We start from the raw sequence: 27,415 nt of genomic DNA, 5'->3' as shown, positions 1-27,415 counted from the left end.
CCTCTCACCTCAGTTTGGCCCTCTGGACCCCTCACCACTGCCTGTCCTGTCCCAACAATCCTCCAGGGCTGTGCGGTCCTGTCATTAGAGGGTGTGTCTAATTTTAAGTTCCAGGAGGCAAAAACCACCTACTGTCCACCATGGATTTCTTAAAAAACAAGACAATTGTCTGGTATTTTCAGAATAAATGAATTGATGTGAGGGAACTCTCATTCTAACAGATACCACCCCTCAGAATGTTAATAGAGGTTCTGGCCTCACCTCTGAAGACATTGGGTTGCTGTTTTTTTTTGTCTGCTTTTTTTTTTTTTTTACCAAATCACACCCAAAATCTGTTGCTTTTTTTTTTACCCACGTGGAAAAACAGCGTGTGCTGATGCTGCAGCCAGAACATCCCCTCAGGCCTTTAGGAATAAGGTGAACGGTCAGCTGGTGTGGTTTCCTACCTCAAACTGAGCATAAGCGGAAGTAGGGGTGGCCACGTGACAAGCTGAACCTGAGGTCCGGAGAGCTACCGGGAAGGTCGGCTCTCTTGCCCTGTACCACTCCCTCGCCCCGTGTTAATTCAGGGAAATGCCGTTCTGTTTCAGTACCAGCCCCAAAGACAACTGTGTTTAGCCATTAAGCATCCCAGCTAGCAAAATGTGACATACCCCTGTGGGCGCCCCCGACAAAATGTAAGGAAAATCCAGAAGAGAGAATGGGATCACATCGACGTTGGCAATAGTCTCTGTGTGAGGAAGAGAAAGGACATCAGGAAGCTGGAAACAGCAGGCAGAAACAAAGATGACTAAAGAATGGCCCGGAAATCTCTCCGTGCCTGACGAGTCCAGCCTGCAAGGTTCCATACAGCTCACAACTGCTGGCATGCCCTAGTTTACACGGACTCACAAACAGAGATCAGGGCACAGTGAAGCTCAGGTGGCAAGAGGAGGGAGCTAGGCTGTGGGTCACAGCACCGTCTACGCCAACATCCAAGGAAGTCAGGACTGCAGCCATCCTCACCAAGCTGCACGAGCACCCACGCCCAGGACCCTGAGAATCGAGGGGAGCTGGCCCGATGTCCGGAGATCCAGTGCTGTTCCACCGCCCCCCCCCGCCCAATGGCCCAAGATGTGAAGGGAAGGGCCATGACTTCCTTCTGCCTCCACTGTGGCCCCTCACCTGCTCACCACCCCCTCCCCGCTGCCACGGCCTTAACTCCGGCCGCAGGCCAGCCCCACACCTGCTCTGACTGCCACGCCTCCCACAAGGAAGTGCCCGGCCCTACGCCCGGCCTCACTCACCTTCGGCAGTCGCTCCGGGTCGGCCTCACCCTCTCCCCCCCGCGGCGACCCTCCCCCATCCCCCGCCGCGCCGGGCCGACCCGCACCGGAATCAGCCTGACCCCGCCCCCTCCGGGCCGGCCCCGCGCCCGTCCGCCCCCACGCTGGCCCCCCCCCCCCCCCGGCGCCGGGCCCCGCGCCCCCCGGCCCGGGCCTCACCCTCGGCCAGGACCCGCCGCACCCGCAGCCGCAGTTCGCCCAGCTCCACCGTCTGCCCCACGAAGTCGGTCTGGTCGCGGCCGGCAGCACCGCCCAGAGAGCCCGGGCCCGCCAGGAAGTCCAGCGCAGACTGCAGCAGCGACATGGCTACGGCCCCGCGGCGGGCGCCGGAGCGGGGAGCTCGGGGTGCAGCTGCGTCCGGGTCCGCTCAGCAACCGCCGGCCCCGAACCGCACCATCTTCCGCCCCGACGCCGTGACGTAGGCCCGCGGGGGGCGCGTCGCGGCCCGGAAAGACGCCAGCGCCTCACTTCCGCCGCGCCGGGCGTCGGCGCGCGCGCGGAGCGCTGGTGGCAGAGCGCGCCTGCGCGGCGCCGCGGGTCTCGTGAGGAGCTGGCGACCGTCCGGCTCGGGCGCCTCGCCGACCGGAGCGCAGACGCGCGTGACAGTGGCCGCGGCGACCGAGCGCAGGTAGTCCGGCTGCGGGCCCGGGCCCTGACGGTTCCCCACTCCCGCGCGGTCGTTTCTGCGGAGGCTGCTTCTCAGGGCGCCCTGGCTTGAGTGAGCGCGGCCGCCCCCTGGGTGGCCAGTCCCGTGGGGGTGCGCGGCGCGCGCGAGGGGCTTGCGGGCCGCGGGCGGGTGTCGGGGAACGCTCGAGCGACGTTTAGTTCTGCCTCTTGGAGGTGGAAATCTCCCGCGGCGTGTCGTGAGTACGATTGCGAGCCCCGGGCACGATCCCGGCTTGCCGTGGCGGGGAGTCCACAGTAAGTGTCTTTTTTTAAAAAAAAATGAGGTGGTTGCTACCAGAAGACTGAAAAACTTAACTTAAACACACACGCGCGCGCGCGCGCAACTGTTTGCCAGCTTCTGTAGGAAAATCCGGTCTGGCAGCCTTGGACCCAGACCCCGAGTGTCACCACTCACCCAGAGCTGCCCCCTGAGGTAAGACACCAGCGTTTGCCTGGCCCGCTTGGCTCTTTGTGTCACCTGGCTGGTTCGTGGAGGCGTCGAAGGTTGCAGCCCCCTCTGTGTTCATCGTCAGCCTGGAAGCCGCGTCTCAGTTCTCTGCGATTTCAAGTTACTAAAATTGTGTTTCCAGACGAACGGGGCTCAGGGGCTTAGGTCACACCGTGCCGGCCTGTACGTAGTGGCTTATTTTTTTTTAATGTTTATTGATTTTTGAGACAGAGACAGAGCACGAGCAGGGAAGGGGCAGAGAGAGAGAGAGACACAGAATGTGAAGCAGGCTCCAGGCTCTGAGCTGTCAGCACAGAGCCGACGCGGGGCTCGAACTCACGAACTGTGAGATCACGACCTGAGCCGAAGTTGGTCGCTTAACCGACTGAGCCACCCAGGCGCCCCTGTAGTGGCTTATTTTAACGCTCCTGCGGGACCTCGGACAAGAAGGCACCACATGGTCACTCCCCGCCCTGTGGCCTGTTTCTGGGCGCGGGAAACATGCCCGACGGTATCGTTACTTGGCCAAGGCCGACGGGTGTTGCCGCTAGGATTCCACCCACGTCGTGGCTTTTCCACCCAGGGCGGATCGCGAGGGTCGGGCTCAGGAAAGCAGCCTCGTTAGGGACAGGAGCTGGGACGTCCTCGGCTCATCGCTGGCAGTTGGCGGTCTTAAGAGCTGAAGGGAGCAGAGCCGTAGGCAGGCAGAAAGGTGTTAGAACATTCAGAGCACAGACCAGCCTGTGGGCAAGGAGCCGCCAGGGACACGGGGAGAAAACCGCAGGCAGGAGCATTGTGTCATGGGAGTCACGGAAAGACGTCTCCAGGGGCAAAAAGCCATTTAAAAGTCCAATCGAAAAACACAAGATTTCCACCGGGTTTAGCAACGATGAGGTGATCTTGGTGACGGTGTCAGGAATGGTTTCGGTGGACTGTTGGGGTGGAAGCTGCAGGTCACGATAGGTGCAGGAAAAAAACGAGAGAGGTGAAGAGGGGTGGAGAGTGGAGGCGGCTCCAGAAGTGGGGGTGGGGGGCCTTCAGATGGGAGACCCTCGAGCTGCTGGAAGCTGGCGGGAGGGAGCCAGCGGAGGAAGTTTGCTGGTGCAGAGGAAGGGGAATAATGAAGAAAGCCCTCCAGAAGGTAGGAGGGAAAGGACGTCCAGAACGTAGGGCCGTAAGAAGACACTTTGCATTGTGGACACAGGTGACGGCATAGGTGATAAACGCTACGTGTTTGTCGCAAGTGAAGGGATTCTCTGATGGCTTCTGTTCTCACTGAACGAGGAAGACTAAACGCCTACAGAAAAGGAGAAGGGAGGTTTGAGCAGCGTGGAAAAGATCCATGAGAGCTGCTGGGGTAGCCCTAGGACACAAGTCACTGGAAAGCTGAGGGTTCGAGGGTTCCTTTGAATTTGGAGGCCGTGAGTTGATCCTCACGTGACCTAGGATCAGGTGGAGATTTCTAGATGATGGAATTGCCCTGGAGACCACCGTCTGCTCAGACTGGTTATTTCGGGAATTCTTGCGGAGCACCTCGATACACTGACCCTGCACAGGCACTGTAGTAACAACAGTTAACCTGTCTCCACGCCACGCTTCCCTCCTGGGCTCTTAGGCACCTGTCGCTCCACATCTCCCCTCATACCCGTGTCTAAAACTGAATTTACGTCTTCATCTGCAAGCTTGTTTCTCTGTAGATTTCACAACAAAGAATACTGTCCGAAATCAAGAGGATCATTTCATGGGGCTCCTGGGTGTCTCAGTCAGTTGAGTGTCCGACTTTGGCTCAGGTCAGGGTCTTACGGTTTGTGGGTTTGAGTCCCGCGTCGGGCTCTGTGCTGACAGCTCAGAGCCTGGAGCCTGCTTCCGATTCTGTGTCTCCCTCTCTTTCGGCCCCCTCCCCCACTCACTCTCTGTCTCTCTCTCAAAAATAAACATTAAAAAAAGAACTCTTTTGGGGCTCCTGGGTGGCTCACTCGGTTGAGCATCCGACTTCAGCTCAGGTCATGATCTCACGGTTTGTGAGTCGAGCCCCTCCTCAAGCTCGCTGCTGTCAGCTTGTCAGCACAGAGCCCGCTTCAGATCCTCTGTCCCCCTCTCTCTGCCCCTTCCCTGCTTGCGCTGTCCCAGACTAAATAAATATTAAGAAAAAAAAAAAACTCTTTAAAGAAAGAGGATCGTGTCATAATGATGAACTGGTACATTCATCAAAAAGACATAATAACCCTAAACAGTTTTGCATCTAATAATAAAACTTTAAAATACATGAAGCAAAACCAGGTTTGTTTGTTTTTTTTAACAAAACCTAACTGTAAATTTGAGTTGTAGATTGTAGCTGGCGATTTCAATACCCTTATCTTAATAAATAGAACAAGTACCAGAAAATCACCAAGAATATAGTTGAATGATACCATCAGCCAACTGACCTAATGGACATTTGTACAACACTTTACACAATACCAGCAAAATATACATTTTAAGTGTATACGTGAAGAACATTTACCAAGATGGATAATATTCTGGGCTACAAAACAAGTATGTTCTGGGGCACCTGGGTGGCTCAGTCGGTTGAGCATCTGACTTCAGCTCAGGTCATGATCTCACAGTTTGTGAGTTCAAGCCTCACATCGGGCTCGCTGCTGTCAGCCTGTCAGCTCAGAGCCCACTTCAGATCCTCTGTCCCCGCCCCCCCTTGTACTCTCCTCCAAAATACTTTAAAAAAAAATTATGTTCTATGACCACAATGAAATTAAGTTAGACATCAGTAATAGATACCTGGAAAACCTGAATATTTAGAAGCTAATAACTCATTTCTAAATTACCCATGGGTCAAAGGAGAAATCAGAAGGAAAATTAGAATTTTGAAGTGAATGAAAATAAATGTGCAGCATTTTAAAATTTGTGGAATGTGGCCAAAACGCGACTAGAAGATAGTTCTCAGACCAATAATTTCAGCATTCATCTTAAAAAACAGAAATAATAAGCAAATGAAATCCAAAGCAAGTACAAAAAGGGAAATAATAAATGTCAGAGTGGAAACCAATGAAATAGAAAACGAAAACAAAGAAAATCACTGAAAGCAAAAGCTGATTATTTGAGAAGATCAACACAATAGAGAAATCCCTGGTCATATGGAACCAGAAAAAGAACAGACAAATGATTAATAACATGAATGAGAGAAACGATGACAGAGGAGCTCCTAGGTGGCTCAGCTCCTGGGTGGCTCAGTTGCTTAAGCATTTGACTTCAGCTCAGGTCATGATCTCACGGTTTATGACTTCGAGCCCCTGCTTCGGGGAGTAACAGAAAGAGGGAGAGGGAATCCCAAGCGGGCTCTGCACTGTCAGTGCGGACGCCGATGCGGGGCTCAAACTCACAAACATGACCCGAGCCAAAACCAAGAGTCAGACGCTTAACTGACTGAGCTACCCAGGTGCCCCTTAAAACACTTTGTAGCGCTGGGTCATGATCTCACCATTTGTGAGACTGAGCCCCACATCGGACTCTGAGCTGACAGAGTGGAACCTGCTTGGGATTCTCTCTCTCCCTTTCTGCCCTTCCCTGCTTGTGTGTATACTCTCTTGAGCAGGTGTTCTATCTCAAACTTAATAAAACATTTTTTAGCAAGTTGAATCCCAACACTATGAAAAGGATATTGCGTCGTGACTAAGTGAGGTTTTTCCCAGGAATGCGAAGTTAGCTTAGCATTTGGAGATTGATCAATATAATTTACACTATTAACAGTTAAAAAGGCTACATGGATCATCTTAATAGACACAGAAAAAAACATGATAAAACCCAACATCCATTCCGGTTTAAAAAAAAAACAAACAAACCTGCTAGCATACTAGGAATGAAATGAAACTTCCTCAACATAATAAAAGCAGTTATGAAAAACCTACAGCTGGTGTATAGAATGATGGAAGACTGGACCCGAACAAGCCAAAGTTGTCAGGTCTCACCACTTCTGTTCAATATCGTGCTAGATATTCTAGCCAGCGTATTGGAGCAAGAAAAAGCTTCCAGACTGAAAATAATGAGTAAGTTTATTTAGGAAGATGACACGATCATTCACATTCGCTTGCCAACCTTGGTACTATTGACAGATGATTCCTTGTTGGGGTGAAGATGTGCCATTGTCTAGTGCATTGTTGGACATTTAGCAGCACCCTATCTCTATCCCCTAGATACCACTAATACACGTCACTCGTCACAACCAGAGATGCTTCCAGACATTGCCAAATGTTCCTTGAGGGGCAATGTCACCCTCAGGAGGGTGGGATCTACAGAAAGCTACTAGAACTAGTGAGTTTAGCAAGGTTGCAGGGTGCAAGATTAATATGCAAAAGATAAGTCACGTTATTTCTAGATAACTGGCAACAAATATGGGAAGTTGAAGTTAGGGGGAAATGCCATTTACAACAGCATCAAAAAATACTAAATGCTGGGGTTCCTGGCTGGCTCAGTCAGAAGAGAGTGCGACTCTTCGTCTCAGGGTCATGGGTTTGAGCCCAATTTTGGGTATAGAGATTACTTAAGTAAATAATACTAAAAGTATATTAAACTTTAGAAAATGTATTAAATGCTTGGGATAAATCTGAAAAAAGATACATAAGACTTGTGCACTGAAAACTAAAAAACTTGACTGAGAAATTAAAGACCTTAATAAATGGAGAGAGTATACCATATTCATAAACTGGGAGATTCAGTATTGTTCAGACTGATTCTTCTCAGATTGATTATAGATTCAGTGTAATTCCTGTCGGAATCCCATCAGACTTCTTGTAAAGATTGGCACACTGCTTCTAAAATTCATTTGGAACTGCAGAGGAGGGAGAATAGTCAAGTTTGAACCTTTGTTCAAATCTTGTGACTTTTTTTTTTTAATGTTTTTATTTTTGAGAGACAGAGAGAGACAGAGCATGAGCAGGGGAGGCAGAGAGAGAGAGGGAGACACAGAATCCGAAGCAGGCTCCAGGCTCTCAGCTGGCAGCACAGAGCCCAATGTGGGGCTTGAACCCATGAACCACGAGATCATGACCTGAGCCGAAGTCAGATGCTTTAACCGACTGAGCCACCCAAGCGCCCCTCAAATCATGTGACTTTCATTGCCTAACTTCAATACTTTTTATAAAGCCACAGTAATCAAAGTAGTGTGGTGTTAAGATACGTAAGTAGGTCAATGCAACAGAATAGTCAGAAATTGGCCCACAAGTGTATATAAGGTCGATTGATTTTTTAAGATGTTTGTTTATTTTGAAGGGAGAGGGGCAGAGAGCAAATCTCAAGCAGGCTTCCTGCTCCACGCAGGGCTCCACACGGGGCTCGATCTCATGACTACGAGATGACAACCTGAGCCAATATCAAGTTGGATGCTCAACTGACAAAGCCCCCCAGGTGCCCCAAGGTCAGTTGATTTTTGATAAAGGAATAAAAGTAATTGAAGGAAAGGGAGTCTTTTCAAAAAATGATGCTGAAAAAATTGGATATTGTATGTTAAAAATTGTTAATCCATTATCTTGCATTATGCAAAAATTAACTCAAAGCGTCATAAATCTAAATGTAAAACCTGAAACCATAAAATTTCTAAAAAGATGTATGAGAATTTTTATACGATACTAAAGCACAGTCAAAAGAAACAGTTAACTTGGACTTAATCAAAATTAAAAAGTTCAAAATATAGTGTTGAAGACATTCTTAAGTAGGTGAACGCAGTCAGACTGAGAAGGCCCCACAGCGTATGGTTCCAACTACAGGACACTCTGGAAAAGGGAAAACTATGGGGACAAAAAAGATGAGTGGTTGCCAGGGGCTTCTAGGGCAGGGAGGGATGACTAGGGCAGGACAGGATTTCCAGGGCAGTGAAGCTTCTGAATGGTGCTATAATGGTGGATACAAGTCCTATGTGGTCAAAACCCGTAGAACTGCGACACGAGGTGAGCCCCATTGTGAGGTATGCACTTAGGCTGATGGGGTGTCAGTATTGGCTCATCAGCTGCACCAGCTGCACCGTGCGAATGGGAGATGTTAATAAGGGGAAACTGGAGGGGGGGGTGATGAGGGCATATATGGGAACTCTACTCTCCGTTCAACTTCTCTACAGATCGAAAACTACTCAAAAACACAGCCCATGAGGAGCACCCAGCTGGCTCAGTCTGTGGAGCCTGTGACTCTTGATCTTAGGGTCGTGAGTTCAAGCCCCACATTGCATGTGGAGTGTACTTGAATATGTTTTTAAGTAACCTATAAATTTAATACATATACGTAAACATATATAAATACATATATGTGTGGATAGTGTCATGAGAGTGAAAAGACCACCCAGAACGGAGAAAGTATTTACAAATCACGGAATGGACTTGTATCCGGAATGCATAAACTTTATCTACATCTTACATACGTGCGTGCATACGTGTGGATATACCCAGAACGTACATATACAGCACACATATAAAGAAAGCACATAATCTGTGCATAATCTTCAAGGTAATTTCTGCACTCCTGAACAGGCACACACGAGTCTGGGATTTAGTCCTAACGTACTTCAGGTGCTTCTCCCAGTTTGAGTTTGGTGCTCCAACCTTACCAAACTCTGCACTTGGCTGCACACCAAGTTGTCCCCAGTTCCTTTTTGTCTTTCAATAATTCTTAACAGCATTGTTTGAGGATTAAAAGCTTCTACATACAAAGTACATGGGACAAGTCTTGGCACACAGTAATTGATAAATGTCACTTACTCTCATTGTTGTCATTTGTCATCAATATTTGCAGACTCAGCTCTAGCATGTCCCATTCTGCGAGCTTTCCCAGACTCCATGCTCCCATGGCACCCTAATGTGCTTGTCGCCTGCCCTGTTGGCTGATTGTCCTTTTTATCTCTGCCTGCAGCACTTAGCACAGTGCATAATGCCCTACAGGGCTGTAAGCCTTCAGTTACCTCCTATCACATGAAATTTCAGCTTCTCCTCCTATTCCCATAGGATTTTAAAATTCTTTAGTCTTTTCTGTCTTAAAAAAAAATTTATGGGGGCGCCTGCGTGGCTCAGTCCGTTGATCTCAGGATCATGAGTTCAAGCCTCACGTTGGGCTCCACACTGGGAGTGAAGCCTACTTAAAAAAAAAAAAAAATCCCTCAACTCCATGCTCCTCTGCTTTGTCTTGTATTTTTTCTTTTATTATCAGGAGTCTTAAAAACTTGGTGTGACAAAAGTAACATGTTTTGAGCACATATGCTAGGCACTAGTTTTTTTTTAACCTTGGTAAAATACACATGATAAAATTTATCATCTTAACCATCTGTAAGTGTACAGTTCAGTGAAATTAAGTACATCCACATGGTTGTGCAACTATCCCCACCATCCATGCATAGAATTCTTCATCTTGCAAAACGGAAACTGTTCCTATTAAACGGTAACTATCTTCCTCCTGCCCCACCCAGCCTCTGGCAATCACCATTCCACTTTGTCTCTATGAATCTGACTACTCTAGACCTTGTGTAAGCAGGATCTCACATCCTTTTGTGAGTGACTTATTTCACTTAGCATAACGTCAAGCCTCGTCCATATTGTAACATGAGAATTTCTTTCATTTTTAAGGCTGAGTAATATTATGTTGTATGTGCGGATATACCACATTGCGTTTAGATGCTCATTGTAGATCAGCACTTGGGTTGCGTCTGCCTTTTGACTGTTGCAAATACACTGCTATAAACGTTGGTGTACAAATGTATGTTCAAGTCTCTGCCTTTAATTCTTTTGAGCATATACTCAGAAGTGGAATCACTGAATCATATGGTAATTCTATGTTTAAGTTTTCAAGGAACCATACTATTTTCCATAGCGGCTACACCATTTTACATTCCCAACACAAGTATGCAGAGGTTCCAATGTCACCACATCCTCCCAGCCCTTCTTAATTTTCATTATTTATTTTTATTATAGCCATCCTAGAGGATGATTATCTCATGACTTTGATTTACTTTTCTCTACTACAACCTACTGATGTTGAACATCTTTTCATGTTCTTATTGGCTAGTATATCCTCTTTGGAGAAATGTGTATTCACATCCTTTGCCCATTTTTTGAATTGGGTTGTCTTTTTACTGTTGAAATTTAAGGGTTCTTTATATATTTTAGATGCTAAACTTTTATCAAATATATGATTTGTAAATATTTTTTCCCATTCTGTGGATCATCTTTTCAATTTCTTTTTTGGGTTTTTTTTTTTTTTAACGTTTATTTATTTTTGAGAGAGAGAGATAGAGTGTGAGCAGGGAGGGGCAGAGAGGGAGACAAAGAATCCGAAGCAGGCTCCAGGCTCTGAGCTGTCAGCACAGAGCCCGATGCGGGGCTCGAACTCACAGACCGCGAGATCATGACCTGAGCGGAAGTTGGACGCTTAACCAACTGAGCCACCCAGGCGCCACTCGTCTTTTCGATTTCTTTTTTTTTTAATTTTTTTTTTTCAACGTTTATTTATTTTTGGGACAGAGAGAGACAGAGCATGAACGGGGGAGGGGCAGAGAGAGAGGGAGACACAGAATCGGAAACAGGCTCCAGGCTCTGAGCCATCAGCCCAGAGCCCGACGCGGGGCTCGAACTCGCGGACCGCGAGATCGTGACCTGGCTGAAGTCGGACGCTTAACCGACTGCGCCACCCAGGCGCCCCTCGATTTCTTAATAGTGTCCTTTGAGGCAGAAAAGTAAAAATTTTGATGAACTCCAATTTCTATTTTTCTTGTTGTTTGTACTTTTGGTGTCATATTTAAGAGTCCTTTGCCAAGTGCAAGGCCATGAAGATTTTCTCTCCGGGTTTTAGCTCTTATATTAAGGTCTTTGATTCATTTTTAATTAATTTGTGTGTGTGGTATGAGGTAGGATCCAAATTCATTCTTTCACATGTGGATATCCAGTTATCCCAGCACCGTTTGTTGAAAAGATTGTTCTTTCCCCATTGAGTGGTCTTGACAGCCTTATCAAACACCAGTTGACCATAAATGGAGTGGTTTATTTCTGAACTCTCAGCTCTGCCCATTAATCTGTGTTCTATGCCGGTTCTGCCCCGTGTTGATTACCAGAGCTTTGTACTAAGTTTTGAAATTGAGAATGGGAGCCCTCCAACTTTATTCTTCTTGTTTTGGCTATTCCATAAATAGCCAAAGGTTCCTCAAATTTCCATATGTATTTTAAGGTCAGCTTGTCAATTCCGTGTAGAAGGTAGTTGGAATTTTGATAGGGACTGCAATTAATCTGTACATCAATTTGGGAAGTATTGCCATCTTAACAATATTAAGTCTTCCAGTCCATGAACAGAGGATATATTTCTATTTATTTAAGTTTTCTTTAATCTCTTTCAACAATATTCTGTGCTTCCTTTGTTCATTTCTTTACTATTTTTGATGCTATTATAAATGTAATTGTTTTCTTAAGTTTATTCTCAGACTGGTTGTATACATTTCTAGTGTGTAGAAATGCAGTTGGTATTTGTATATTGTTTGCTGTAACCTTGCTGAAGCCATTTATTTGATCTAATAGTTTTCTTGTAGGGATTCCTTAGGATTTTCTTTGTGCAAAATCATACCCTCTGCAAATAGAGATAGTTTTACTTCTTCCTTCCCAGTGTATATGCCTTCTATTTCATTTTCTTGCCTAAGAAATGGCTAGAACCTTGGCAGCATTCTGTTGAACCATGTTGTCTCGTCCCTGATTGCGGGCAGGCCGTGGTCAGTCTTCCGCTGTTGAGTGTGACGTTAGCTGCGGGTTTTCTGGAGATGCCATCTATTAGGTTGACAGAGTTTACTTCCATTCCTAATTTGTTGAATGTTTTTATCATGAAGAGGTGTTGGATTTTGTCAAATGCTTTTTCTGCATCTATTGAGATGATTGTGTAGTTTTTGTCTTTGGTTCCTTTGATGTGGTATATTACAGTCATTAATTTTATATTTTAAACCAACCTTGTATTCTTGGAATAAATCCCACTTGGTCATGGTATATAATCCTTTTAATACACTGCTGGATTCCATTTGTTTACATTTTGTTGAGAATTTTTGTGTCTATATTCAATATTTACTGGTTTTTAAAAAAATATTTGAGAAAATTTAAACATACAAAAATATCTAAAAAACGATGTAATGGACATGTTTCCCAAAATTAGGGTCTAAAGAAACACATGTTACTTTTTCTCTTATTTTTTCAGCACAGATTTTTCTCCTTGCCAACCCCACTTCCTCTGCCCTCTCCTCTTTCTTCCCCATCCCTTTTGAAAAGTCAGGTGTTAAGAGTTCAGTGCTGGCCGTGACAGAATAAGCCACCTACAGGCTTTGTCTCCTGCTGATTACAGGTAAAAACCTGGACAAAATACTAAAAGAAAAACTATGGAGTGCAGATAGATTGGTGAGGGTAGTTGAAACTTGGAGCAGTGACCCACACAAGTGTGAGTTTTCTACTTTTCAGTCTCTTTTCCCCATGGCTTTGGCCCTAGGCTGGCCACCCGCTGTTGGGCTGTGCTGTGAGAGTTGCTGCTGCTGCATAGACAGCAAACACTCGGAGAAACTGCCATCTTTTTGCCTAGAGGAACCGTGAAAAGGGGCCCAGTGAGCAGAAGCATGTGAACGAAAGAGAACTAAAATATCAGAACAATTTTGAAAAAGAAGACCGAAGCTGGAAGACTCACTCTACCAGATTTCAAGATTTAATATGAAGCTGGGGGGCTCCTGGGGGGCTCAGTCGGTTAAGCATCTGACTTCGGCCCAGGTCATGATCTCTTGGTTTGTGAGTTCAAACTTTGCTTGGGATCTTCTCCCTCCCTCTCTCTCTCTGCCCCTACCCCACTCGTGCTTTCTCTCTGTCTCAAAATATATAAATAAACTTGAAAAATATTAACCCCAAATCTATCGTACACTGAAATTAAAACCTAAAACACTAAAACTTCTAGAAGAAATAAGGAAATCTTTGTCATCTTGAGTTAAGCAAAGCATTGTTAGATATGACATCGAAAGAATGATCCATGAAAGAACAATTGATGAATTGGACTTTATCAAAATATAAAACTTCTGTTTTAAAAATTGGTAAGGGAATGGAAGACAAGCCACAGGCCATGAACAAATATTTGCCAATTACATATCTAACAAAGAACTTTTAACCAGAATGTGTAAAGAACTCTCAAAACTCAATACTAACACAAATAACTTCCCCCCAAAAATGAACAAAAGATTCTAACAGACACTTTGCCACAAAATATACACAGATAAAAGGCACATGAAAATGCCCAATTAGTAGGAAAATGCCACACAAGGTATAATACACATTTTTAGTACAACTAAAATAAAAGGTTAATTTTTTTAAAAATTGTAATGTTTATTTTGGAGAGAGAGCGTGGGAGCGCACACGTGAGTGGGGAAGGGGTAGAGAGAGGGAAAGGGAAACACAGAATCCAAAGCAGTCTCCAGGCATAGAGCCCGACACGGGGCTGGAGCTCGGGAATGACAAGATCATGACCTAGGCCGAAGTCGGACACCCAACCAACTGAGCCACCCAAGAGTTTAATTTTTTTTTTAATCCTACCAAACTAGGGGTGCTTGGGTGGCTTAGTTGAGTGCCCAGCTCTTGATTTCGGCTCAGGTCATGATCCCAGGGTCGTGGGATCGAGCTCTGTGTCAGGCTCTGCGCTGAGTGTAGCCTGCTTGGGATTTTGTCTCCTCTGCCTCTCTCCCCCATGCTCGCGTGTGCTGGCTCTCTCTTTCTCTCTCTAATTAAAAAAAAAAAAAAAAAAAAAAAAAGTTAAAAAAATAATGAAATAAAAGCTACCAAACTAAGCGCTGGGGAGAATGAGGACAAGTTGCAGTTTCATGTGCTGCCAGTAGGGGGTGCAAATGGTAACAGCCTCTCGGTTTACCCAGCAGACACATTCTGAGGTGCTTACTCAAGAGAAGTAAAAACATGTTTCGCAGATGGCTCTGTGCAAATACTTACAGTGCCTTTATTCATAGCCACCCCAAACTGGAAATAACCCATGTTTCTAGCTAGTGATTGGATGAACGTAGGGGTCTATCCATACGGTAGCATTCACTACACAGCAATAAAAAAAATGTCAGTGCTCCCCCAAAACGGGTGAATCCCAAGTGCATCATGCTAAGTGAAAGAAGTCAGACTCCCAAGATTCCGTGGATTGTGAGTCTGTTTACGGGACAGTCTGGAAAGGGCAGATTATTGTCCCATTACCGGGTCACTACTGCTGACGGTAGCAGGAAGCACAGTGGTGGCCGGGGTTTGGGGTGGAGGAAAGGAAGGCTGGACCGCAGAGGGCCTGCTTGGGGACAGAGCTGCTTTGTGATTGAGGTCCTGGTTACACACCTGTGTGCAGTTGTCAACGGTTGGTGGAACTACACCCCAGAAGGGGTGCCCTCGACTGTGTATAAGCTGTAAGCAGCGAGTAAAGTGACAGATGCCTTCTTGATGCGGCTGCAGCCCCGTTCCCAGCCCAGCCCCCCGCAATCCCACCCCCCACCCCCGCCCAGGTGATCACAGGGCTGTCCTGAGCTGGTGAGTGCTGTTATTGCGTATGTTTTCATCGTCTTACTGTGCGTGTGTGTGATCACAAGGGGAGCAGATGGTCTGTGTGTTTTAAACGTTTACAAAAGTGGTATAATAGTATGTTTATCTTCTTGCAGCATCATTTATTCCTCTCAACATCGTGTTTCTGAGTTTTATACACGTAGCTTTGTTTCACTTCACTTCCTGTGTCGGTCGCTCGGGCCGCCCTCACAAAAGCCCACGGGCTGGGGCCTTACACGACGGACATTTCGTTCTCACGGTTCTGGAGGCTGGAAGTCTGAGGTCAAGGTGGCTGCCTGCAGACGGCCGCCTTCTCGCTGTGTCCTCACGGAAGACAGAGACACCTGTCCCCTCTCCCCCACATCTGTGAGGACACCCGTGCCATCTCGGGGCCCCACCCTCATGACCTCATCTAACCTCATCCCCCCCAAAGGCCCCCCTGCTGGCGCCACCCCATGGGGTGGGTAGGGCTTCCACATAGGGCTTTGGGGGACACAAACGTTCAGTTCGTAGCACTTTTTAACAATTCGTTTAGCATTCAATAATAGGCTGGGTGACACATTAAAATAAACTACACACCGGCACACTCGTGTGCATCCGTTTCCTAGAGGCTACACCTAGAAATGCAGCTGCCACCTTGTGGGTGTACATGTCGCGGTGTGGTCTCCACCCCTGCCCAAGCCTGCGTCCCCATGGCCTCGCCACTCTTGGGGGACTTCTGCGGACCTTAGTGGTACCTCATTGTTCCCACTTGCCTTTCCCCGGTTGATAATGAAGCTGAATATCCTTTCTGTTTATTCACACTTTGTTTCTCCTGCCCAGAAATTGCCAGTGAGCCTTCTTTATCTGGTTCTGGGGGTGGGGTGTGTTTTTGTTCTGTCTTGTCATGGTGAGGGCTGGCGCTTTGTCTCAGTGCAAGCCTCAGCGACTTGGTCCCATAGAACATCCTGCGTTTGGCCTACGGCCATACCACCCCGAACGTACCCAGTCTCGCCTGGTCTCGGAAGCTAAGCAGGGTTGGGTCTGGTTGGTACTTAGATGGGAGAACACCCCATGTTTAGGACGAAAGTGTCTAACGGCACAGTGTCTGGTGTTGGGGCCAGGGGTTTCAGGCGGTGACACAGCGGATGGAACACCCATCACGTGTGTGTGCCTTCTCGTTTCTCCCACTTCCGGGGGTGGGGGGACAGGCACAGAGCATGGCTCCCGGATGACAGTGCTCAGCAGTGAGGAGGTGCTCTTCCTGCCAGCTGGAAATACCGGGGTTCCTGGGAGAGGACAGCATGGCAGGGACCCTTCCTGCCCCTCGGGGTGGGTCCTTCCGGCCACGGGTCCGCCCTGTGTCTGCCGCCACTGAAGCTGGCAGGGGTAGGCCCCCCCAGGAGCACTCTGGCCTGCTCAGACCTGTGCTTCTTCCCAGGCCCCACCATGTCCGGGCCGCAGACCCCAGAGCCGGCCCGCCGCACGCAGGGAGACTCCCCCACAGGCACAGGGGGCGAGGACACCGCCGACGGGATCCAGCACTCACAGCGCATGCTCAGCTTCAGTGATGCGCTCCTGTCCATCATCGCCACTGTGATGGTCCGTGTGCCGCGCCCCCCCACCCCCAAGCCTCCTCTCCCATCGGGGCCCCTGGCCACACCCTCTCCAGACAGCCTTCTGGTAGAGCTCAGTCCAGCATAGACCCTGCCCTGTCTCGGCAGTGTCCTGGGGTCCGTCAGCCATTTGGGCAGCTGGACGGGTGGGGGAAGCAGTCCAGCACTGGCCCGAGTCCCCGACACCACGTCATTCAAGGGGTGGTCTCTGCACAGCCCAAGCAATGTCCCATGGCTCTTTTTGTGTGTTTGCTCTCGTAGATCCTGCCTGTGACCCACACGGAGATCTCCCCGGAACAGGTACTTGGGAACCGTGGTCTGCGGGCATCGAGGGTGAGCTTACAGAAGACTCGGTCCACGAGCCCGCTTCTGGGCTCCACCCGAGATGTGCCTGGCTGGGAGGGGTGGGACCAGGTCTTCTTCCCTCAGCAGCCCTGGTCGGCCCCGACCTTGGCCTGCAGACAGAGGCAGTGCCCTTGAAGTGAGCTTCGGGGTCGGCTGAGGACGGAAGGTCCGGCAGCCCAACAAGCTTCTGGTTGGCATGGAGACCTGTACCCTGTCACCCCCGGAGCATCCCTCCTACACGTTCAGGGGGCAAGGGGAGATGCTCCCAGCCAAGCCTCCCTGGAGCACAGGGACACGGGGTTTTTCTCATGAAGTAAGTGGGAAACAGGTTCTCTGAAGCAGTTTCCCCTTTATAGCCAACTTGGAACATCTCTGTCCTGTGAGTTAGGTGGTGGCGTATTCCCTCAGATTTGGGAAGATGCCTGAAAGTCCCTGGGCATCATGCGTGCGCCAGTGTGCCTCGCTCAGCCCCTCAGTTGACAGGGGTGTTGTTCGGTCTCAGGGGACGGAGGATGTGAGGTGCTGGGTCTGTCAGGCCCCGCAGCAGAGCTGGGCGCTGGACTCCGGGGCTGGCCCGCTTAGCCGGGGTGCTGTTGGGAGTCAGAAGAGCCGCGTCATGTGTAGGAAGGCGACGGCACCCCTGGTAGGGTCTTGAGAAGGAAATGGGAATGCGGGTCTAGCCTGGAGCCAGCAGCCAGCACCCAGCCAGCAGCTGGGGGGAGGGAGGGCCGGGGCACCCGCCTGACCGCACCAGCTCCAGAACCCCTCTGGAGGACACTCGTGCCAGGTCGGAGACCTCAGTGCTGCCACTGTCACAAGGGGTGTGGCTGTGCGAGCAGGAGATGCCGGGAGGTGACACGGGGAGGTGTCTGGACAAACTGTCCCCAGTTGTCTGCACTGGGCCTGTCTTCTTGGAGAGCGGCACCTTGTTGTGAGGTCTCCGTGTACACGAACCGAGCCAGAAGGTGGTGCGGTGGTCTGGGGACTCCTTCTGGGAGCCCAGGGCCGTAAGGAGGTGTCAGCCAGCAGGCGCTCCTCCCCATGTGGAGGGAAAGACTAGTCAAGGGCGGGAAACCCAGCAAGTCAAAAGCTGTGAGTCCTCGGTGAGATAGTGGGGTCCTGGGTGAGACCCCCTGACGCAAGTAGAAAACCAGCGAAAGTGGTGACACGGTCAGTTTTCCACTTTGAGCTTTTGCTGACAAAGCATCACATCCCATCTTGCGATTCCAAGGGTCCCAGCTTTGTGTTGAGCCCGGTTCTGTTTCCCCACTGCACCTGCGAGTCCCTTCTGACCAGGGCGAGGCGCACCTCGACCTCACCAGGCTTCACAGCTGTTTCAGAATCGGTCACCTGCAGTGCGCTTGGCGCCCTGTGCTGGCCCGGGAGTGCCCGGCAAAGACTCTCTGCCCCAAGAGCTGGCGCGTCGGGAGCTCCACACCAGGTCCCCAGATACGCACAGCGGGATGCAGGGCATCCCCCGATATGCACAACGGGACACGGGGCATCCCCAGATACGCACGGCGGGACACGGGGCATCCCCAGATACTCACGACGGGACACGGGGCATTGGTGCTGTGCAGTGGGGAGGCGGGGAGGCTACCCAGAAGAGGAGCCTCAGGGTGGGCTGGGGTAGGGGCTGAACCAGAAGGGGAGGTGGGAACCGCCAGACCCTTCAGAGGCCCTGGGGACTCGGCACCTTGGACGGGGCCGCCGGCTGTCATGGACTGAAGTGGTCTCTGATGGTGATGCTTTTCTGTTCCTCCAGTTTGACAAAAGTATACAGAGACTTCTAGCAACCAGGATTGCTGTCTACCTGATGACGTTTCTCATTGTGACTGTGGCCTGGGCAGCACATACAAGGTACAGAGTCAGGCTGGGGGCTTTTTCTGGGCTGAGGTCCACATGTCTGTGGCTCACTCAGTGTGTGTGCCCAGAGGGTGCAGGCCCCAACCTGTCCGGGGTCAGCATGGCAGCAGGCGTGTGCTCAGGGCACCGATAAGACGCCCGTTCTCAGGGTGTCTGGTGGCCCCTCCCTCATTTCCTGGGTCAGCAGGCCCCACTTCAGCCCAGATTCTGGCTGCAGGCCTCTGCACCCTCCTCTCCACGTGACAACAGGGCCTGGGATGATGACACAGGATAACACACTTGCGTGGGCACGCACACAGGACCGGGCAGGGAAAGGACTGCAAGCTGCCTGCCCCGTGCACCCCTGCAACGCCGCAGCACTGTGCTCAGGTCCCTCTGCCCCGTCCCGGGGCTCCGGCAAGGAGGAAGAGGCTGCAGGGTGCATGCTCCCAAGCCAGAGCTTTCTCTTAAGAAGGAGAAGGTTCCTGAGGGTCTGACAGGAACAGGGCCCCAAGCTGCAGGGGACCCCTGACCCCCAACCCAGGCAGGCAGGCAGGCTCCTGGGGAGAGGGTTGGGGTACGGTGTGAGCCCTTGCTGAGGAAATGCCCCTGCTTGGGGGACGGTGGGTACACAGGGAGACCTGGGAGCTGTCCACACACTGGCGCTGGCAGTAAAAACGTCTGACATTTTAGGGGCGCCTGGACGGCTCAGTCAGTTGAGCGTCCAGCTCTTGATTTCAGCTCAGGTCACGATCTCACGGTTCATGAGTTTGAGCCCCGAGTCACGCTCACGCTGACAGCACAGAGTCTGCTTGGGATTCTCTGTGCCTCTCCCTCTCTGTCTGCCCTTCCCCTGCTCACGCTCTCTCAAAATAAATAAACGTTTAAAAAACATTTTTTTTAATGTTACGTTACACACCTGCTTTTAGCAAAATGACCGTTTCTGGTAGGGACGGTTGGCCCTTTGTAAAGGCTTAGGGGCTCCCCTGTCCACGCAGAGTGAAGAGGGGGGCCACGGCCACTCTCTGCTTGGTCCTGCTTGTGGCTGACATGGCTGAGCTCCCTGTCACTCCAGCGGCACAGACAGGGCCACACAGCACCTTGTTTGTGCACTGGCTCGTCAAAGACCACATCCTGCTGCCAGAGTTCCCAGAGTGGGCACAGATCCACCTAGGACCCTGGTGGCTGGGCCCATCTCCCCCAGGCTCAGTGGGTTGCCGGTGGGGCTGCTGTCCATGGGGGATATGACCCCTTTCTCTGACTGTAGGGGAGTGCAGGACCCCAGAGCCAGCCCTGGCCAGAATCAGATCTCCCAGGTGGGGGGAACGAGGCCCACTGAGCCCTGCCCAGGAGAAGGCCTTGTCCTCTGACCCCTCGGAGGGGGACTCCATGGAGGGCAAGGAGAGCAGGGAAAAAGATTTTTGTTTCTAGCTCCTGCATTGACCCTTGGTGAGCTCTGCTCATGTTCTCTGTGTTTGGTTTTCTGCTCATGATTTCCTGCCTTGAAATAAGAACCATCTGTCTGTTAATTAGGCTGTTTCAGTAGGTTAAGTGTATAACATCCTTGGAAGGATTTCCTTTTTTAAAAGTGGCCTTTGGGCACAAGACCAGAAGAAGGACTCCCCTGCCGGTTTCCAGTCTCCCAGGCAGCCAAGGGACACCCCAGAGCACTTGGGACACCTCCTGGGGGGGGTGCGTCCTCTGCTCCACAGGCTCTGAAGACACTGTCCCCAGAGCCACCACGTGCCTCGTTGGTTTCTACACAGTGATCCCAGCTCTGAAGCCACGCGCGTCGACTCAGAAGAGTTTGTGGAAATGCGAACAGTGTGATTTCTAGGGACTTGGGTTTTCTTCTTTGCATTTTCAGTCTCTTCCAAACTTTGTACGCTGGGTAGTATCTTAAATTCAATTAAAAATGACATTTTTAATGATCTTTCTAATCCTCAAATGCTGGAACGTGTGATGCTGTTAGAGCCACCTGGTTGATGGCACGTCTTTCTGTTTTCCTTATGTTGTTTAGATTGTTCCAGGTTGTTGGGAAGATAGACGACACACTTGCCTTGCTCAACCTGGTGAGTCGTTTTCATTTCTTGAGAAACGATTATGTTTGTAACCCTGTGTTCCCCGGAGAAGGGAAACAGGTGCTCAGCCTCTAGAGCCTCTGGTGTTGAGAGCCTGGGCACCCCCCCGCCCCCCACTCCTGGACTCCTCACACATCCTCCCACAGGCACTGCCGACAGATGGGCCCCCTCCCCTCTTTGTTCCACTGTGAGGGCATGAGCTGAGCTTCCTTGGGGTCTAGGAGTCGTACAGCGATCTGCCTCTGGGGCGGCGGCACTGCCAGAGGTCCCCCTGGGCGGCAGGGCCTGCAGGACACCTGGGGTGGCCTGCCTGCCTTCCCTCCTTAACCCTCAGCTCTCTCCTTCCTCCTCCTTCCTAGGCCTGCATGATGACCATCACTTTCCTACCTTTCACTGTAAGTACCTGCAGTTGCCCCCTGGGTCCAGCCTGCCCTCCCCTGGGCAAGGGGACTCGACCCGGGGTGCTCCCTCCTCAGAAACTCTCAGACCAGCCGGGTGGCCCGAGGCCCGACCACAGAGTTGCAAAGAGGAGAGAAAGTTCCAGGGGAGCCAGTGGCAGTCGGGTCTGCTCTAGGGGTGGGACACACCTGGGGTCTCCCGGCCGTTTGAAGGGGGAGAGGCTTCCAGGGGCCCCCAGCAGGGACTACGATGGCAGAGACACCAGCTTGGCCTCTGAGGGTCCAGCGAGCGGCATCGCTTCCACACCCCTGCCCCCGGCCCCTGCACGGCCCCCACCTCACCGCCTCCTGTCGTCCCGGGTTCCTCCCCAACTTGCGGCCCCCACATCGCCTCCCCCAGGGGCTCTTCCACAGCCTGCCCTCCCCCTGTTCGCGCCTGCCCGCACTCCCTATCAGTCCTGATGGAACAGTGGTCTGGGCGTGCAGGGCCGTGCGTCAGAGCATCCTTCGTGAAAGTGAGAACGTCGCAGCTTTAAAGGCTCAAAGCATTCTGTGGGTTGCTCCGGGTCTGCCACCACCCCGGACCGCTCTGTCACTGAGTGCATGGCGCGCCTCAGGCACAGCAGGGCCCTGCACAGCCTGGTTTTGTCTTGTCTCTTTGGCTGCAGTTTTCCTTAATGGTGACCTTCCCGGAGGTGCCTCTGGGCATCTTCTTGTTCTGTATGTGTGTGATCGCCATCGGGGCCGTGCAGGTAGGACACCCCAGCCCGCCTCCCCCTCCCCATACACTTGTTTTCCTGGAGCACACACTGTGCACACGTGTAGGATGTGGCGTGTCGGCCGCAGTGAGAGCCGTGCAGAGCGGCTGCCAGAGGCCCCCAGCCGCAGGCTGCAGCAGGACGGATCCAGAGGCTTTTCAAGCCCGGACTCCCATAGCGACATGGAGGGAGAGAGGCATCGGGCCGCCCAGTGTCCTGAGGCACTCATCTGGTGGGGCAGGGTCCCAGAGACCCCCACACACGGCCCCAGGAGCAGAGCAAGGGCTCCTGTCCCCTCTCCCCACCCTCCAGGACACCCCGTGGGGAGCCTCCCAGCCGAACCTTCTCTGGGGTCCCCACCCCTGAGGCACCTGTTCATGTCCACGGGTGGGAGGGGTTACTGGCCAGAAGCCTCTGCCCGGGCCCTGCATCCTGCCGCTCCCACAGGCGCTGATCGTGGTGTACGCGTTCCACTTCCCCCACCTCCTGAACCCCCAGATAGAGAGCTCCACCCACAGGACCCTGTATCGGCAGCACATCCTGGGCATCGTCCTCAGGGGCCCGGCCTTGTGTTTCGCTGCTGCTGGCTTCTCCCTGTTTTTCTACCCCTTGGTGAGTGGGGGAAGCAGGGGGGTGGGCAGGGGTGACATCTCACTGAGCAGATGGCCACCAGAGGGTGGGGCGGGGGAGGCTCCACCGGGGAGGGGTACAGAGCTGTGCAAAAGTCTCCAGGAGCACTGGGCAGCACGTGGCCTGGCGCCCAGGGTGTCAGGGAACGTAGCTGGAGGGAAGGGCCCTCCCCCCGCTCCCCCTGCTGCGGGGACTTGCTCTGCAGGTGAACGCACACCACAGTCAGAGCCAGGCCTGGTCAGATGGGGGCAGCTGGTGGGCCATGCCTCACCCACATTTTCCCCAAGTGGGCAGAGCTTTAAGACCAGAGGAGAGAGACACAGGCGCCCGGAGTCTGGGCTGTGCTTGTTCTCTTGGTGAGTACGGAGTCTGCACAAAGCTGCCAGGGCAGCCAACACTGCCCCGGCCGGGGCGGGGGGGGGGGGGGGGGGGGGTGGGGGGGGTTCTAGCAGTGTTGCCATGACAGCAGGCAAGAAGAAGCACCTTAGGAGAAACATTGATGAACTCGAGTGAGCACGTGGGAGAGTGGACAGAGCTGTGCCTGTCCTAAAGACATGCGTGGAGGGTATGAGCCACCCAAAGAAAAAGCAAAGAAAGAAAATTCCTGAACTAAAGGAAACTGAAAAGTGGAAAAAAACAGAGGCGAAGCTGTTGACAGAAGGAGCCCCATTGTGCAGCCCGGCTGAGGAGAGCCAGGGTCCCAGGTGGGGACTGGCTACCGAGTCTCAGGAAAACCCAGGTGTGGTCAGAGGTCAGGATGCTTCACACGGACATCTCTGGTTCGGTCTTCGGTGCTCTCCGCTCCGCACCCTACACTTCAGGGGATGCGAGAGCTTGGAGCTGTCTCAGCCAAGTCACAGAAATCAAGGTTGGCGAGTGCCTTTTACCTGTCAGCTAATTTGTTTCAATGTTTATGTATTTTGAGAGAGAGAGAGACGGAGTGTGAGCAGGGGAGGGGCAGAGAGAGGGAGACACAGAATCCGAAGCAGGCTCCAGGCGTTGAGCTGTCAGCACAGAGCCCGACGTGGGGCTCAAACCCACGCATCGTGGGATCATGACCTGAGCAGAAGTCAGATGCTCAACCGACTGAGCCACCCAGGTGCCCCTCGGCTAATTTTTTTTTTAAGGCTCCGTGCTGTCAGTGCAGAGCCCGACGCGGGCTCCGTCCCACGAACTGCAACATCAAGAGTCGGCCACTCAACCAGCTGAGCCCCCGATGCCCATAGCCGTCAGCCAACTTAATAGGAATATTGTTCTAGCAACGCTTCGTCTTCCAGAAATTGAGGGGATTACTGACAAGCAGCTGTTTCAGAGTTGATGGTGGAAGCTTATGCACGGTTCCCGCCTTTACCCGAGCGCTCGTGAGGAACGGCGAGGTTTCAGAACCAGAGCGTTGTAAATATGAAGAAATGGTTGATGTTCTAGATGTCCAGTGCACATTTCAAGAGAATTCCAAGTTTGAAACAAATAGGCGGGCAAGGGCCACTGCAGAGCATTGTCTGCGTGCTGGGGGCTGGGGGCTAAGCATCCCAGGCGCCCGGAGGTCAGGTCCAGGCAGGCAGGGTGGGGGAGGGGCACGCCAGTGTGCAAGCAGGCAGGCAGGCAGGCAGGTGTGGGGGGTGAGGGCAGGCCTCAGGCTTCTGCTTGGTCTCCTTAGTCTTGAGCGTGTTTAAATTGAAGGGGGTGCTGGTGGGAGGGGTGCGTGGAGTCAGGCAGGGCGTTCTTGGCTGTGGCCTGCAGTGTGGTGGCTCCTGGTGGGCAGGGCAGGGCCAGCAAGGGGGACGCACTGGGCAGGAGTAAGGGGCAGCTGGCCCGAGGCTGCATACACGTCCTGGGGGGCAGCCTCTCCCGGCTGCGCATTCATGGTGGCCGACAGCGGGTGTCGGTTGGACAAAGTCAGGGGCTGAGGATGATGGAGGTCATTGCATGGAGCATGGAGGGACAGCTGCGGTGTGGTATGGGCAGTCGGGACGAGCAGAGCTGAGGACCAGGGCAGGCCATGCCCACTGCCAGGGCCTGGACCAGGAGCCTGGGCTGAGTGGGCAGCATCCATTGGGTCCATGAGGAGCCTAGACAGTGACCTTGCCCTGATGCCATGAGGACAGTGGGGGAGGGGCACCTCAGCCACCAAACAGGAAATGGAGGGCTGGGGGGGCCCAAGTGACCAGCGGGTCCAGTGGCCTCCGAGGGTAGGCTCAGGCCATGGCGCTCTGTGATGGAACAGTCCGCTGTCAGTCCGCCCCCACCCACCTGCCCATCAGCCTTCCTCTTGTTGCCTTCTTCCCTCTTCCCCTGCCGTGTGGCTCTGATCCTTTGCCCTCTCACCTCCTCACCTGGAGCCCCACTGCCTGCCACCACCTGTGACACAACACATGCAAGCTTCCTGCCCCCCAGGAAGCCCGTGGTCTCCAGCCTCCTACACATCCTTGCCACCCCCTCCCTCAGCCAGATGCTGTGCTGGGTTCACCTTCTAGACCCAGCCCTTCTGACCACCCTGGCCCGGGCCATCCCCGTGTGGCTAGCTTCCTGCAGCGGTGATGTTCTGGGGCCTCCGCATTGGCCTTCTCATGCCAGCATCTAGTAGAAGCCACTTGTGTCATTTCTCTGTCCCCTCCCCCCCCCCCCCAGATTGGGATTCCTCCTCCCCTGTGGCTCCCTCCCGCTGATCCTGCAGGGCCTGCCCACCGATTGGCCTCCTCCCACCTGCTTCACACCCGGGAGGCCCGTCCCTCAGTGTGTCTGCTCAGTGATGTGGTCGGGGCTGTAAATAGATCTGTGGTTCTGGCCTTCGTCATCGGTCTGCAGTGTGCCACTGTCTCCCTGATTGTACTCCCCACGTCAGGTGACCCTGAAGTACTTGGCCTGCAGGACAGAAGGGGCGGGGGCCCCCCATTGAGCGCAGGCCTGGAATGGGGCAGCGGTGGCAGGAGGAGGCGCCTCACTGCAGGGGTGTCGGCTGTGTGGGTACCACAGCCGCAGGGTGAGCAGAGCCCTCGTGGGACCTGCCAGTGTGCCCCAGCCTTGAGGGCTCGCGCTGCCAGAGCCCAGAACACGCTGCCTGGCCCTACGGCCTTTCTTGTTCAAATTACGGGGTGTGTGTGCAGTGAAGCCCACGCCACTGTGTCCTGTAAACACCATCCAGCGGCAACGATGGAGTGCACATCGCGTGCAGCCGCCACCTCCACCTCCTTCTGGAATGTTTCCCTCACCCCCCCTGCTGCCTGGAAGCCACCAGTCGACTTTCCATCTCTCTCTGTGGATCTGCCTGTGCTGGGTGATTTATGTAAATGGAATCCTAAAACACGAGGCTTTTATGTCTGGCTTCTTTCGTTCAACGTAACGTTTTCAAGGTTGGTTCACGTCGCCCCAAGTGTCAGGACTTCCTCTTGTTGGCTGGACCATGTTTTCTCACCCGCACGTCTGTCGACGGACTCTGGGTTCTTGCTCGTCTTAGCTGATGTGAACAGTGCTGCTGTGAACGTGGGGTGCACACACCTCTTGGAGACCCTGCTCTCAGTTCTTCTGGGTGCACACCCGGGCCAGACGTGGGCTTACTGGATGGCAGGGGGAGGCAGGCGTGGGCTTGCTGGATGGCAGGGGGAGGCGGGCTTGGGCTTGCTGGATCGCAGGGGGAGGCGGGCGTGGGCTTGCTGGGTCACAGGGGGTGGCAGGTGTGGGCTTACTGGATGGCAGGGGGAGGCGGGCGTGGGCTTGCTGGATCGCAGGGGGAGGCGGGCGTGGGCTTACCGGATCACAGGGGCTCCGTTTGATTTTGGGGGGACCTGCCACATTGTTTTCCATGGCGGCTGCACCAGTTTACGTCCCCACCGACAGAGCGCGGGCTCCCAGTTTCCCCACACCCTCACCAAGGCCCGTGGACCCGCTTTTCGGAGGGCCGTCTCCCCCGGGGTGTGACGTGGGGTCTCCTGGTTCCGCTCTGCATTTCCCTGAGGCTCGGCGACGCCGAGCACCTTTTCGTTCATGGGTCGGCCACGGCGTCTTCTTTGGAGAAATGTCTGCTCCAGCCCTTTTCCTCGGGTGCTCGTCTCTGTGCCGTGGAGGCGAGGAGTTTCCCCCTGCGCTGGGCGCCGGGTCCCCCCCTGCCACGCGGGCTGCCGTGTGCTCTCCCGTTGTGTGAGAAGTGCTCTTGGATGCACGCACGGCTTTCAGCCTGATGAGGTATAATTCACCTGTTTCTTAGGTTGCGGGTGCTGCCATCCCTTTGGAGCGGGTGGCTTCTGGGTGGCATTTCTGGTGCAGCGTCACCTCCTGACATGTCTGTGTCTCATACAGTCGTACCTGCTGATGGCGACGGTCATCTTCCTCCCCTACGTCAGCAAGGCCTGCAGCTGGTGCAAGGGCAGGCTCGTGGGTAGGTGTGCGGGCAGGCTGGTGTGTGGGGCCTCGGCACTGCTCCCCAAGGCCTGTGGAGCATGGGAAGGGCCCAGGCGCCCGTGACGGCCAGGCGTCCCTGCAGAGTCCCCTCCCCTGGCCAGCTCCTCCCTCCTGGCACATCCACAGGCCCCCAAGAGCCCCCAGCTCACAGTGTGGAGTTCTTCACATTTGACCTGCATGAGCCTCTCAGCAAGGAGCGGGTGGAGGCCTTCAGCGACGGGGTCTATGCCATCGTGGCCACACTCCTCATCCTGGACATCTGGTAAGGACCCAGGCCTGAGGAAGGGGTCCGTGGCATGCCTGTCTAGAGGGCCTCTCTTCATCCAGCCCTACGCAGGCGGGTGCTGCGGCCTCCCGCTGCCACCCTCCCTGTGGAAC

General features: G+C 52.7%; 2 protein-coding genes across 9 annotated transcripts in view; one reads left to right on the top strand and one right to left on the bottom strand.

Annotated features, from left to right (window-relative positions):
• GAK (cyclin G associated kinase) overlaps nt 1–1,774 on the bottom strand; it is a 54,699-nt gene extending 52,925 nt beyond the window's left edge. Inside the window, exons 1-2 of one of the 4 annotated variants that reach the window (XM_045474860.1) lie at nt 1,485–1,592; nt 654–730 (exon numbers count right to left, since the gene is read on the bottom strand). Coding sequence is in view for 2 of the 4 variants with exons in the window: in XM_045474858.1 (XP_045330814.1) it covers nt 1,485–1,629 (145 nt within the window). In the remaining 2 variants the exon portion in view is untranslated. Of the gene's footprint in view, nt 1–653; nt 731–1,286; nt 1,335–1,484 lie in introns of those variants that run through there. The other 3 variants (XM_045474862.1, XM_045474858.1, XM_045474857.1) reach the window with 3 other exon arrangements.
• A 22-nt stretch (nt 1,775–1,796) lies between these two features.
• TMEM175 (transmembrane protein 175) overlaps nt 1,797–27,415 on the top strand; it is a 28,582-nt gene continuing 2,963 nt past the window's right edge. Inside the window, exons 1-10 of one of the 5 annotated variants that reach the window (XM_045474879.1) lie at nt 1,797–1,953; nt 16,411–16,571; nt 16,847–16,885; nt 18,696–18,790; nt 20,796–20,847; nt 21,216–21,251; nt 21,923–22,006; nt 22,460–22,624; nt 26,936–27,014; nt 27,164–27,299. In XM_045474879.1, coding sequence (XP_045330835.1) covers nt 16,419–16,571; nt 16,847–16,885; nt 18,696–18,790; nt 20,796–20,847; nt 21,216–21,251; nt 21,923–22,006; nt 22,460–22,624; nt 26,936–27,014; nt 27,164–27,299 — 839 coding nt within the window. In that variant the 5' untranslated portion in view covers nt 1,797–1,953; nt 16,411–16,418. Of the gene's footprint in view, nt 1,954–16,410; nt 16,572–16,846; nt 16,919–18,695; nt 18,791–20,795; nt 20,848–21,215; nt 21,252–21,922; nt 22,007–22,459; nt 22,625–25,270; nt 26,676–26,935; nt 27,015–27,163; nt 27,300–27,415 lie in introns of those variants that run through there. The other 4 variants (XM_045474878.1, XM_045474876.1, XM_045474875.1 and 1 more) reach the window with 4 other exon arrangements.

The sequence above is a fragment of the Leopardus geoffroyi genome, chromosome B1, assembly GCF_018350155.1.
Source record: "Leopardus geoffroyi isolate Oge1 chromosome B1, O.geoffroyi_Oge1_pat1.0, whole genome shotgun sequence".
Taxonomy (NCBI): Eukaryota; Metazoa; Chordata; class Mammalia; order Carnivora; family Felidae; genus Leopardus; species Leopardus geoffroyi.
The sequence above is the reverse complement of the archived record's forward strand: the minus strand, read 5'-3'. Positions and strand labels throughout refer to the sequence as shown.